Raw genomic sequence first — 13,261 nt, 5'->3', positions numbered from 1 at the left:
GAGTGGCTGAGGCATTTTTTATTTATCTTTCAGATCGGTCTTGGGTATGACCAAGATTATATTAGAGTATTAGTTTTTGTGTAGCAACAGATTTAAAATTTACTACCCTCTTGTAACCTTAGCAGACAAAAATGTCCCATTGACTTCCATTGTAACTACATCTCTAAGCCATGACACAATAACATCATTCTGGAATATTAAGGTTTCATCTGTCACAAACTGTTTGGAGCTTGGTTGTCCTGTTATTTCATTCCTTTGACAACCATGGAGCAATAAAAACATGTTCTGCTCTGTGGAAAACAGTCAAGGAAATACGTGTGGCCACAAAAACATGCAGCCTCTAACTCCCAGAGACAAGCAGGAAAGTGGAACATCTTCGGACAAGACTCTGATGTGGACTTTGTGGTGGAGTCTGATCATTTCCTTCCTCTCCTGACCTTTCTGTTTTTGTCTGCTAAGGTTACAAGAGGGTAGTAAAGTAAAAGAATGCTGGAGGGTTAAGCCAGCTGATTAATTTGATTCAGTTTGTGTGTCAGTATCGAGTTTCTTTTAAATGTGTAGGATTTCGTGACCTCTAGTGGCTGGTCTGCAGATTGCAACAAAGTGAATACCATTTCCACGCATGAATGAAAACCTGCAAAAGCTAGCATTTTTATTTTTTTATTTTTAATAATAATAAAAAAGGACTCATACTAATACATATACTACAAGTGAGTCTGAAAGGCTACCCTGTGGAACTCAAAATCAAAAATAAATGCCCAAACCCACAAGCAAAAATTAAATGCACAAGCCAAAGTTAGAACTCTTGCATTTGCTGTTTTCTTACTACTTACCAACTACTCTCACAAAAAAGAAAACATCAAACAGCTAGCATTTGATTTAGCCAATTAGCCGAGCCAACTCCCCCTCTCCTCCCGGTCCCACGTCCTCCTCATTGTCTTTCAAAGCATCGATCATCCTGATCCAGAAAGCACCCCGCTCTTGTGGCTCCTCGGGCCACAGCAGGTAGGTATTTTTGTGGACAATCTTGCGCAGGCGCGTGTATGGAGACAGACAGTGTTGAGGGATCTCCTCCAGGAACACCAGCAGCAGCACGTCGCTGCCGTCACACAGGAGCCTCAGACTGGCCAGCTGAAACTCCATAGAGCACCACTCACTCTGCAGGTAGTGCCGCGTGACCACGCAGATGGTGTGCCGAGAGTTGTAGATGGCCGCCTCGATGTTCTCCAGAATTGCAGTGCCGGGGCGGAAGTCTCTGTGGTGGAGGCACAGTCTGAGACTTGGTGCACCGCAGGCCGGCCTCTCTAGGTTAGGTACCAGTTCTCCCATCACCCAAGCCTCATCCTTAGAGCTGTAGGAAATGAATGCATCATATTTAAATTTGGGCCCCGATGCCCCCCTACGTCCACCAAGTTTTCGTTTAATAATGAGCATCAGGTAGCGCAGGGTCGGGCCTTGTGTGTGCCAGGTCAAACACACACATACAAACAACACATTCAACACAGAGCAGGTGATGAAGAGGACGAATGAAGCCTGTTCATAGGAGCAGGCCTTGTCATCAAACTGCCACAGGTAGGGTGCTTTCTTGCCATTGTCACACTTCAGACTGTACAGGTAGGAAACCTAAACAAGAAACATCATTATTTCCAGATATGAAACATGCACTCTGGTCACAGCGTGTGCAGCTTCTGTTACCTGTGTGTGGACATTGTTGATGGCCCAGTTCTTGAACCAGGAGGTGTCACAGGTGCAGCTCAGTGGGTTTTCTGTGATGTCCAGTATTCGCAGTCTGGAAACACATGCACCACATTCAAATTCATACCAAATATATACAGCCTTACACATGTGATGTGGGCACAGAAGGATAACAAATGTAACATCACTATGCTGAACTGTACAGCTGTTCATGTACAGAAAGTTGATCATTTTAAAGGTCACCGAAGCTTTAGACTCCAGAATAGCTTTCACATGAGAAACTGTGCAGACATGTCACAAAATCCACAAAGGGTTTATCGGTTTATTAAAACAAGACACTTAACCAACCATGCTGTTTTAAGTACATTGTGCAGTTATCACTGAGGTGGGATTCACTGCATAAAGCTGCTGATTTAATCAGGGACAATGGCAAATAACTGCTTTGTTAATAAAGATGTGTTGGTTCATATATTAAAGACACAGAGGTGGCGTTTGTTACAGATGGACAGAGCCAGAAGAGCTGTTTCTTTCAAAATAAAAATAGCTGATGAAGATGGCTTCAAAACAGTTGTGACTCATCATAGAATGGACATGGGCCTTCTAAGGGTGTCCTGGGGGTCTGGTAACAGGATGCTATTAGTGGGGGCCTTTGGGTCCTATGAGCCAGATACTCAGTTTGGGATCTAGTGAATTTGGAGGCCAGGTCAACACCTTGTGGTGTTCTTTATGTTTTTGAGTTCTTCTTACTATGAATTTATGAAAGTCCTCTCCTAAATTATACAGTCCAGTGGTTGTAGGGTGTTCAGTTGGTACATTGGACCTCTAGAAAGTGTTAACATCATTATCACTGTTTGTCACATATTTTAGTTTCATGTACTGTAGGTGTGTTTACAGATGATGTTGATTTGTTACCTTGGTAGAGCATCCAGCATTGATTTGTCCACATCGTGGATGTGGTTTGACTGCACTTTGAGAGTCTCTAGTACGTTATCTGGGGGCAGAAGCCTTGCAGGGAGACTATCAAGGTTTGCCTGGTAAAGACTGAGCTTCTTCAGCCTTTTCAGAGGGGAAAACACCGCGGTCAGATTGGTTGCTTTCATCACCACTCCAGCTATGTACAGGTTGGTCAAATTAACTAGGGGAGCAAAGGCGTCAGGATCTATGTCCATCCTGATGCTGTGCCCGATGGTCATAGAAGTGAGTCGATGGAGACCTTGGAAGAAATGAGGCCCGATGTCTCCGATGCCTTGACCTCCGGGCCCCTGGTAATTCATGTCAATATGCTACAAGAGTATGAAAGATACACAGCAAAATAAAAAAAATACTCTTTTAATGATCAGTTTTAGTGTAACTTCCTCTAGTAAAAGCATTTACCTTAAGTGAAGAGAGGTTGATGAAAGGACTTTCGTAGGATTTAAAATGGAGGCGGTTGTTGTACAGAACAAAACCTGTCAGACTCCTAAGCCCAGACAGAATTGCTGGTGTCAGTCTCTTGATGCGGTTCCCACTTAGGTCCAGGTATCTAAGAGATTAAAGGATGTATTAGATAAATAGACGTAGACGAACACTTGAAGAAAACTGAATACCTTAGACTTGTCAGATCCTGGAAGGTGCCTTCTTCAATGAAATCAATGATGTTTAAGCTGAGGTTGAGTTTTTTTAGCCTCCGCAGTTTACTGAAAGGCTTCCTGGTGATGTATTTCAGCAGATTGAACTGCAGGTAGAGCTGCTCGAGCTGGACGAGGTGACTGAAGGCCTTTGGCGCCAGCTCTGTGATTTGATTTTTTACGATTGACAGGACGGTCAGCTTCTTCAGAGGGACGAACCATTTGGGGTTGATGTCACGAACTGTATTCCTTTCAAAGCTTAAAAAAATGAGCTGAGTCAGGTCTTTAAATGTGTCCGGCTCAATGACAATATTGTTTTGATTTAGCTCCAGTCTTGTCAGCTGCTGGTAACCCTCAAACGTCGTGCGAGATATCTGCCTCAAGCCACAGTTGCTGAGACTGAGATTGTGCGTGTTCCCTTTACCCAGCGACAGTTGAGCTACGTTCCCAAAATGTGCATCCAAAAGGACAACCCCTGGTGGAGTTGGACAGTCCAGTAGACTGAAGTTTCCTTGAGGCAACTTGGATCCCTTCAAATCAACCTGTGTTCAATAAAATTCAAGCAAAATGAATCACATTAAAGCAACTGAAGCTATGAATGCAAAGAGATGCTGTGTCACATGGAGTACAAATACCTCTACTTTCTCAAGCTTGTCCATTCCTCTCAGCAGTCCACAGATATTTGACGGAGATTTCTCTACAAACAGAGAGAATGACACCCAAGTGAGATTCCTCTTTGTCTGAGCAGAGAGTCCCAGCACCAATTTTGCATCAACTCCCTGAAGAATCAGCGTCGTCAGCCTTGGGTTGAAATCAAAAGCATCAGCCTGCAGCTCCAGTTTGGTGTTGTTGGAGAGTCTGATGTACTCAAGGGCGGGGTAACAGCTCACATTTAACGCCTGAATCTTATTTGCCCAAAGGTCAAGACGCTTAAGAGTGGAGGAGCTTCCAGAGTCTGCACAGCTGAAAGACTTGAGTGAGTTGAGAGAGAGACTGACTTGGTAAATCGCAGGGAGGAAATCAAAGATGGCTGGTAGGCTACTTGCAAGTGCATTGTGGGTCAGAAGGAGTGTTTGTAGCATGGTGAGTCCTTCAAATGCATTGGAGGTGATGTGTGAGATGTTGTTGCAAGTGAGGTTGAGAAATTCCAGGAGGTTTGCACCTCTCAGTTCTCCACCTTTTAGGGAAACTAGCATATTCTGGCTCAGGTCTAGGTGTTTCAGCCGGGTCACCCGGCTGAATGACCCAACTGGGATGACCTGGATCTTGTTCTTGGACAGGTTAATTGTAGTTGTGTTTTCTGGTATCATGCTAACGACAGCCGTGAGGTTGACAATGTTCTGGTTGAAGCACCACATGATATCTGTCCTGGGCATATTTTGAGCGCAGCCCCTGAAGCCAAAACCGCAACAGGACGTGATGCTGAGCAGAAGCAGAAGCAGAGTAGTTCGCACCATCTTTGCGCCACGGCTCCTGTACGTCAGTCAGGTCAGAAAAATCTAAAAATAAAATGTGTCATACATATATGGGGAAGTTAAGAACAGTTCAGTAAAGAAGCAGGGTCACAGCAACATGTAGATATAAAAGCATTCAGTTACTGTCTTTTTGATGGATATATGACTGACTTGTCCTTGTAATTACACCAATCAGACATATCATTATGAGCACCTTCCTAAGTTTGTGTAGGTCTCATTTGTGCCTCCAATACAGTCTGTGGATCATCCCACACACACTTGATCAGTTTGGGATCTAGAGAATTTGGAGGCCAGGTCAACAGCATGTGCCGTTCTTCATGTTTTTTGAGTTGTTCTTGAAGCATTTTATGTGTGGCTGCATCAGGCTGCGTCCTGTTGGGGATGGCTGCTGCCATCATGGAGTGTCATTGCTATGGGGTGGGGGTGCCCGGTCCAGCCTTGGTGGGTGGTACATGTCTAAGTAACATCCACATGAATACCAAAAGTTTCCCAGCAGAACATTGATTTGTCACAAGACGGTCAACTTTATCTACTTCTCCTGTCAGTGGTTTTAATGTTATGCCTGATTGGTAAATCTAAACGTTTGACTGCATGTTTAGATCAAAGGTTAAAGACGTTTTTATTGTCATTTCCACCCAGCAGGTGCAGTACATAATGAGATGAGAGGACGTTGCTCCAGGACCATGGAGCTACATGAAAACATAGGACTAAGTACAATACAAGGACTGAGCACAACGTGTGTGTGTGTGTGTGTGTGTGTGTGTGTGTGTGTGTGTGTGTGTGTGTGTGTGTGTGTTTGTGTGTACGTGTGCGTGTGTAAAAGCTCATGCACACAAAACAAAATAGTACAAACAGTGAGTGAGAGACAGTGTAGATAAAAGACAACAGTACCAAAACACTTATTCACTCAAAAATTCAATTATAAAAAAATGACATTACACAAAAACAGGGAGGGGGCTTACTAATAAGCAGCCTAACACTGTATGAGCTAGGGTTAAGCATAGAACCAGAAAATTAGGACTTACTGTTTTATGCTCCTCTTTTGCTGCTTTACTGTACCACCCTACTCTACTTTAACTGCATTTGTAAATTCACAAGTTCATCTACTTAAATATCCGTCTTTCAGAAAAGATGTTGCCCACAGCATGTTCGCTCACCCAGTTCACACTACTAAGTACAATATGTGCGTGATATGAGATGTGAGGATAAGTAACAAAGTACAACTTTGTCTCACTTTTAGACGGCTAGAGGTAGTGCGTGCTAATTCAGTCCCTCTGACTTTTGTTCCTTTTTCTATTTTTGTGTGAACTGTGCCAACCCTGACGGTAAAGCTCGTCTGGCTTTGTCCACTTGAGGGAGCCATCAGGCTGTGTCGCTAGTATGTAAACAGTCAATGGTCTCTACTGAGACTGAAGAAATGAGCACATGAGATGCACCAGAAAATATGCATTTAGAATATGTAATTATAACATTCGGAGCGAAATACCTCAAGAATCTGTGTGTGATCCTAAACTAGTGACACAACACAGTAGATAAAACATTTTAATGGTAATGTACAGGCACTGTGTTAATAACACAAAGAATAATTTTATGACTCTACTTCAGTGAGAAAATCTATAAACCAAACATTTCAATTTGTATTCTATAATTTACATGATCTATTTTATTATTAGATTTATTCTTATTTATTATATGGTGGATTATTATAGATACACTATATATCCTTGTAAATGTATTATTTATGTTATTGAATGTACATTATTATCAATATTAGTTTCAAAATGATATATTAATATATATACACATTTTTTTAATTTCTTTATGAATTATATTATGCTATTTTGTATTGTTAGAAAATATATAGGTATATAAAAAATAAAAACAAAATACAATAAAAACATACAGATTTTCTGTGGTTCACACATTTTCCGTGTGATGGCTCAATATTTCTTAAAACTTAAACTAAACTTCAGTTCAATCCAAATCATGAACGTCTATAAAATGCTTTTTTTTTCCTTCGTTTTTTAATTCCTCAGTTAAAAAAATAAAATAAAATGCTAAAACAGTTAATATCAGTATAAACGTGGGGGTTTACAAACGGTTCAGACAGTCGTCTGACCTCCTCAGGCTGAGGTGACTCTTCTGGTCCTGGCAGCTGACCTTTGCTGCTGTGTCTAGAGTGTGATGGTGGTGAAGGGGGCAGAGGACATGGGGCAGCCCTGCACTCACTGCCCGTCCTCCGGGCAGACAGGTAGTCTTGAGTTCAGTCTTTGTGGAGCGTGGCCCCGAGGCCCCTGACCTTTGCGGGGGGGAGAGGCTCCTGGAATGAGCAGGAGAGGCACAGGTAACTGTTGAAGGTGATATGGCTTAAGGAGCTGCTTCACCTTTAGAGCTACACAGCTACATGCGTGTGAAGAGAATCAGATGGTGCTGACACATTTGTGTCTTTATTGGTTTCTAAATGATCTCATATCATCTTCTACAACCACTTATTCTCAATGGTTCTAAATGATAAACAGTAAAACCACAAAGCATGAATATGTTCAGAAGAATATTCAAATAATTTTACTTGATCGAATTTTTTTATCATTTTATATATGTCTCTTATTCCTTGCTCTGTTCAGTTTTTCCCTCTTATTGTCCCACCTCCATAAAATGAATACAACTTTTATTTGTGTATAATACATTTTATTTTCATCATCGACATCGTTCATATAAAAACGTTACCCTTTAAAACATTTTACATTAATTACATTTGCTGTCATTACAGTATTTACAAATCCATTCAAAGGATTGTCTCTCAGCGTGATTTTCTTGGACTAAAGTGATCAAATTATCCTGATGTTACATTTGAAACTTATTTTAACGAGGACCTTGTGGTAACAATCAACGTCCCAAGTGCATATTAAAAAAACAACAACAAAAAAAAACTTATCGTCCACATTTTTATTCATTCTCTCTTCGTCTTATAAGGTGCAAATTCTTTTAGTGAAAGTAAACAGAAAGAGTGACAGTCTTTTCCCAGCCAGTGAAAATCAAAGGCATGCCAGTAACGATGAAGACGGCTTCATCTGAACGTCCGGTTGGAATCAGTTCATCAGTCAGTAGCTGTCAGCGGACTTGGAGGACACTGGGCTTCCAGTCTCTGTATGGATGGGGGTCTCTTTGGGGGTTTGGCAGAGGAGGGGATGTCGGCGAATACGACTGATCGGCCATCGGGGCACAGTAGGACGCTGGAGTCTGCCTCGCACTTTGTGGTTCTGCTCGGCCATAACGCCTCGGCCGGACTTGGCCTCAAGCCGAGGCCAATGGGAGACAGAACGTCTGAGTTCACCACTGACGCCTGACTCATCTTGATCAGCATGTCCAGCGACTGCTTCCGACTCTCCAGTGAAGCTCTCAGCGCCTTCCTCTCGCTCTCCTCCTCCTCCTCTTCCTCCCGCCTGTCTCCCGGCTCCTCGTCCTCCTCCTCTGTCTCCGTTGTGTTGCCTTTAAGGCTGCCGTCCTCTCTCGCGCTCTGGTCTCCGGCCGAGTCCGTGGAGTCCCTCTTAACCGACAGGTCGAGAGGCCCGTCGCTCTGCCGGGCCGTACGCTCCAGCGCCTGGTGAATGTGGGAGAGCTCGCTGCGGATTTTGTTCAGGTGCTCCCAGAGGTGTCGCTGGGCGGGGAGGTCCTCGTTTTCTAGGTGGGAGATCTTGCGTTCAGCCTCCTGGTACTCCTGCAGTGCCTTTGAGAGGTCACTGAGGAGGGCAGCCACGGACTCCGAGGTTCCCTCGCCGGTTGTGCTGGCAGCTGCCCAGTCTTGGCTTTTGGAGCCTCCTCCGCAATTTGCAGGAGAGGATGTTTCACTGTTGGGAGTGGCGAGGCGATCGTGGTACCAAAGTTCAGCAGGCCGCGTCTGAGGCTGAGCATCCTGTAGGCTAAGAATGGAAAGGAGGTTATAGCTTTTCAAACTGGAAACCTCTAGCGTCACAACAAAATGAAACAGCTGTGCCCTATCCTACTGTTATCTGCTTGTTACTCACAATAATTGTTTTAAGTCGTTTTTACCTTTTCTGGATGAGATGTTTGTCTGCGGCCGCATTAAAAGTTGATGCAGTTTGGATATTCTTCAGAAGGTCCAAAGTGAAGCCCATGGCAGGCTTCTTCTCAACAGGCGCTTCGTGGTTTCTCAGAGCAGATCCTGTCCTCTTGAGACCCCAGCTAGGTTTGCCCTCCTTGGCTGCAGCCTGCAATTTATTGCCCAGCCTGTAGCCCTGGTCCGGAGAGTCTCTCTGAGGTGACACCCAGCCAGCAGGGGAGGCAGCGCTTCCCGGCCGCAAAGCAGGCACCTTCCACAGACTGACTTTAGGCTGGTAGCCGGACAAAGAGCTCGCCTCTAGGCTGTTCGTGGACGGCTTGAGAGATTTGCTTGCATCGCTCTGGCTGGAGGCCGGTCCGAATGCGTGCTCGCACAGGAAGGGGTAGTAGAGACGAGGGGGGATGAGAGCTCTGTCTGTATGTGCACTGGAGGCCGGGTGCATCAGCTGAGCGGCTGATGCCAGGAAGGGAAGCTGGGCGAGCTGGGTGTGAGTCTGGGCTGTGACACTGGAGGCCGCTGAGGGAATGGCTGAGTTCATGTAGGAGAAAAGGCTGGGGCTGATGGGGTAGCCTACCCCGAGCACGGACAGGTTGAGCCCAGTGGGGTCCTGGTAGTCCACCAGGTTTGATGGAGGAGGGTAACAAGGGATTGAGCTGCTCACTCTGGGCTGAGCACCGTCCGCCTTTGTCTTAGTGTGGCTGGATGCCAGCAGCCTCCACTGCTCCGACAGAATCCCAGGAGCCGTTAGACATGTCTTTGATAGTTTATAGTGCCTCAGCTGGGCCTCGACCTCGACTGAGCGTGCTCGTAAAAGCTGATCTTCAAGGGAGAGCATGTCAGCCATCAGAAGCTCTGACTCCGGCTGTTTGGTTTTCTTAGTAGCGCAGTCTGTAGCGTCTCCTCTGCTGCTGTTACTGGAGCTTTCTTTGGTCAGCCCAGCGATCTCTGCTCCCTCTCCTCCATCTTCCTCATCTTCTGGTCCCTGGGTCTCTCCCCCCTCACCCTCCTCCTCCGCAGACCTCCGCTGAACCTGCCTCTCCTCAGTGCGCATCGCCTGTTCTAGCTCATCCTTGCCAGCAGCATGCAGGCCGTGCGCCTGCTGGAAGGGCCGCAGTTGCTCCGGGTGCAGGATGTTGCCCTTTTTATACGGCCAGTCTGATTCTATGAGCAGCGACAGGGAGTTTTTACAGAGGCTGTACTTCATGTGGTTGTACAGGTGGGACTTCTCCATGCAGGTGAAGGGGCACTGGAAGCATTTGTAGTTGTAGGGCTTGCCCCATGGCCGTGGGATATAGTGAGGCTTCTTAGGCTTTCGCTCCTTGTGTTTGCTGGCGGACGTCACCTTGCAAGCGTCGTCCTTGGACATGGTCGAGTCTTGATTCTTGAAACGGGACTGCGCAATTTAAACTCTGATTATTCGCTAATCGCTAGAGCTTTAGATATTTTCATTTGATGCAAGTTTTTCCTCAATGTTGTTGGTAGATATGGACGACAAAAAGCATCTTCTTGATAAAAGTGCAGTCGAGTCGTACCTGTGAAATAAAGACGACAATGATTTATGAATGAGCCTAAACATGAACCAACTTCTGATTTTTATCATTTGCCAATGTTTATCACATGCTTCGGCAGTGAGGTAAAGTGGTGTGTGCAATGAAGGGTCCTACATATCATTATGCACATATATGTATTAAGAGAGCACATTTGTTGTCTGCCTAAGCTGAGGTTTGCCACTAACCTAACTGCAGGGAGGCCCACGCTGCTCTGTTCTCACTGTACCTGCCACTACTCATTAGTTCCAGTGCAGTACCGGCCGCTAGCTGGGTCCACGGCCGGGGGGCAAAAAGGGTCGTCACAGGGGATCCTGCACCTGCGCAGGGGTCTCGCAACACTCACAGGCTTGCTCGAGTTTAGGGGACGGACCCTCGAAGGCCGGCTACAGGCGCAGCTCGCCAGCGCTGAGGATTGCATGCGACGGGTAGGGAAGCTGGAGTAGATGGGGGTTTGAGGCCTGATTCCTAATGAGAGCCTGGCGTCATGCCTATAGGGCGTCATTAGTGCCAGGACTGGGATCTGGGTCAGGACATGGCGCATAAGTTCAACTGTTCTACTGTACCGTCTCATCTTACTACCTCTGGTCCAACTTGATAACACTTTGTTCAAACAGGAGTCATTAAGGGTTTACAAAAGAATGATTTATTAGTAATTATGTCTTCGTAAAAGGCTGAAAATCTTTATACCTGCCTTTTTGTTCCTGAGACCGTCTATTCCATACATTTATAAATTTTACCCCAAAAACCTAAATTCAGTTTAGTTTCTTTTATCTGGATAATACATGACTTGAGTACATGCACTTAGTAAAGAGTTTGTCCTTTGGATTTACTTAAAGCTCTTCACACTTCTGCTTCTCAAAGTTGTTTTCGACACCGCTTTAATTAATATCCCGGGATCCATACGCCTAAAATAAATTCAAATATATATATATATTTTTTAAAACCTGATAAATTACTGAAACTTTCTGATCTTTTTCTACTGTGAGCCAAGCCGTTGGGTGAAGCCTGCAGTGAAAGAAGATGTGAGGAGGAGTGCGCTCCTCATCTTAAAACACTCTGCTTTCAGGCTTTTGTTTTGCCAATTTCCTCAGGTCATTCGGAGATGAAAGCCTGATGGAAGTTTAGGGTCCAAGCAGAGGTAAGATAAAAATAAACTTCCCCAACTCATATTTTTATTTTTTTATTTTTTATTTTTTGTCCTTCACAGAGGGAGTCAGTGTTCTAAATTGCAGGCCAGAGAAGCAAACACGGGCGGTGATGTATTGAGAGTCAAAAGACAAGCTCATCTATAAACCCGTGGAGGCTGAGGATGAAAGACACACTGAGTGTAACGCAGGATGGCAGGCGGTCGCCAACCGCCCTCCCGACTGGACCGTCAGAACTGGCCCTGTTAGTGGCCGACCGTTTGATTGGCTCACTTGTCAGCCCCGGGGCTCTGACCTGAGCTTTGAGCTCATAATGGAGCCTAACAGCTGCTGCTACGAGCAAATCAATAAAAATCATTTTTGCAGCACTTTTTTCCCTCTCTTCTGGCCACAGCTATCTGCTCCTCTCTCCACTGGTTGTGCACTTTGCCCCCCCCACCCACCCACACACACATTCACATCCCCCCTCACGCTCCCCATATCCAAACCCTGCGGTCGTGTTTTAAGCTTTTAGGGATGATGATCAAACAAGTCTAACCGCTTGAACATCTATTGTTGCAATTAAGGAGGCTGACCACACTAAAAGCTCTGACAAGTTACAGCGACCGCACTGCTCGCCGCCTACAGGACGGGCTATCTGCACAATGAAACGCACGCAATGACTTGTTCTTCTTGCGTTACAAATAAATTAAATAAATAAAGTCTTTACCTAAAATGTTGATGGTGATGTGCTGTTTGTCTCCCTCTGAGAAAAGTTCTGGAAAAGAAGAACAAAGAATCATGACTTCATGTTCATTTATCAGTATGATAATAAGAGTATTTTTTTTTTAAATACAGTGAATTAATATTTGAATAAAAGGCCTGTAATTACAGTAGCTATGAAAAGTTGTTTTTCTAGCATTTAAATTTGTCAGCACAACAGTAGACGATGCTGTAGCTGGTACATTTACACAAACTGACACTAAGTAAAACATGAAAAACACCTTTTTAGACCACCACCCTTTTACAAAATGTCAAATTAAAATTTTATAGCACTAAACCAGCTGTACAAACATGGAAAATGAATGCTCACATTTACATCTTTTTTCTCTTTTAACAAAACACAAGCAGCTAAAATGAAACAGCACCACGGAAACCTGCCTTCACTTAACCTCTTCCTGAGATATCACAAAATCCTCAGCGACCAACCTGCTTCGTGCGCCAGCAGCCACTTGAAAGTAAAGAGGAAATGTATTCGTCCATACCTTGAGCGCGTCCCAGCGTGGCTGTCTGTCACTCCTCTGCAGTGGCAGGGCAGCGCGTCCCGCTCAAATGGGAGTGCAGGAGCAAGTGTGGAGATATATATTGACTGGGAGCATTGCCCTGAGGCACTACAATACAGCAGCTCACCCCCCCTCCTCTCCTCTCTCTATAGCCCCCCCTCCTCCCTCCTCTGGATTGTCAAATGCGGTCTCTACCTTGCAGCCAGGATGCCATATAACAACTTACACAGAATTAGGCAAAGGTTAGAATACTGATGGCTATAACGGAGGATGAGGACGACACTAGTCTGGGTTATATCCACATTATGAGGTCAAATGCAAGCTCTGTTTTAAAACCAATCGCGAAAATAAAAATTCAATGTCCCCTAAAATTCAATGAATCTGATTAGTATGCTCTGAAATGAAAATTCAAATAACTGATTCTAAGATTATTATTCTGTACTATT

General features: G+C 44.8%; 2 protein-coding genes across 2 annotated transcripts; both read right to left on the bottom strand.

Moving 5' to 3' along the window:
- Positions 1-660: 660 nt before the first annotated feature.
- On the bottom strand, positions 661-5,930 carry LOC125022091 (toll-like receptor 13). The gene is made up of 7 exons (XM_047608392.1): positions 5,803-5,930; positions 3,938-4,801; positions 3,282-3,844; positions 3,070-3,217; positions 2,608-2,978; positions 1,696-1,789; positions 661-1,623 (listed from the first exon to the last, which is right to left on the bottom strand). The coding sequence occupies exons 2-7, from the start codon at positions 4,757-4,759 to the stop codon at positions 880-882; spliced, it is 2,742 nt and encodes a 913-aa protein (XP_047464348.1). The 5' UTR covers positions 4,760-4,801; positions 5,803-5,930; the 3' UTR covers positions 661-879.
- A 1,538-nt stretch (positions 5,931-7,468) lies between these two features.
- Positions 7,469-12,928, bottom strand: prr35 (proline rich 35). Its single transcript, XM_047608393.1, has 4 exons — positions 12,798-12,928; positions 12,263-12,310; positions 8,828-10,390; positions 7,469-8,697 (listed from the first exon to the last, which is right to left on the bottom strand). Exons 3-4 carry the CDS (start codon positions 10,222-10,224, stop codon positions 7,875-7,877), a joined length of 2,220 nt encoding a protein of 739 aa, XP_047464349.1. The 5' UTR covers positions 10,225-10,390; positions 12,263-12,310; positions 12,798-12,928; the 3' UTR covers positions 7,469-7,874.
- Positions 12,929-13,261: the final 333 nt, after the last annotated feature.

The sequence above is a fragment of the Mugil cephalus genome, chromosome 16 (assembly GCF_022458985.1).
Source record: "Mugil cephalus isolate CIBA_MC_2020 chromosome 16, CIBA_Mcephalus_1.1, whole genome shotgun sequence".
Taxonomy (NCBI): Eukaryota; Metazoa; Chordata; class Actinopteri; order Mugiliformes; family Mugilidae; genus Mugil; species Mugil cephalus.
The sequence above is the reverse complement of the archived record's forward strand: the minus strand, read 5'-3'. Positions and strand labels throughout refer to the sequence as shown.

Coding starts and splice junctions, on each gene's coding strand:
- LOC125022091 (XM_047608392.1), bottom strand. CDS start 4,759: ATGGTGCGAACTACTCTGCTTCTGCTTCTGCTCAGCATCACGTCCTGT. Junction 2,979..3,069: donor TCAACCTCTCTTCACTTAAG/GTAAATGCTTTT, acceptor ATACTCTTGTAG/CATATTGACATGAATTACCA. Junction 1,790..2,607: donor ATGCTGGATGCTCTACCAAG/GTAACAAATCAA, acceptor ATGTGTTTCCAG/ACTGCGAATACTGGACATCA.
- prr35 (XM_047608393.1), bottom strand. CDS start 10,224: ATGTCCAAGGACGACGCTTGCAAGGTGACGTCCGCCAGCAAACACAAG. Junction 8,698..8,827: donor AAACATCTCATCCAGAAAAG/GTAAAAACGACT, acceptor TTCCATTCTTAG/CCTACAGGATGCTCAGCCTC.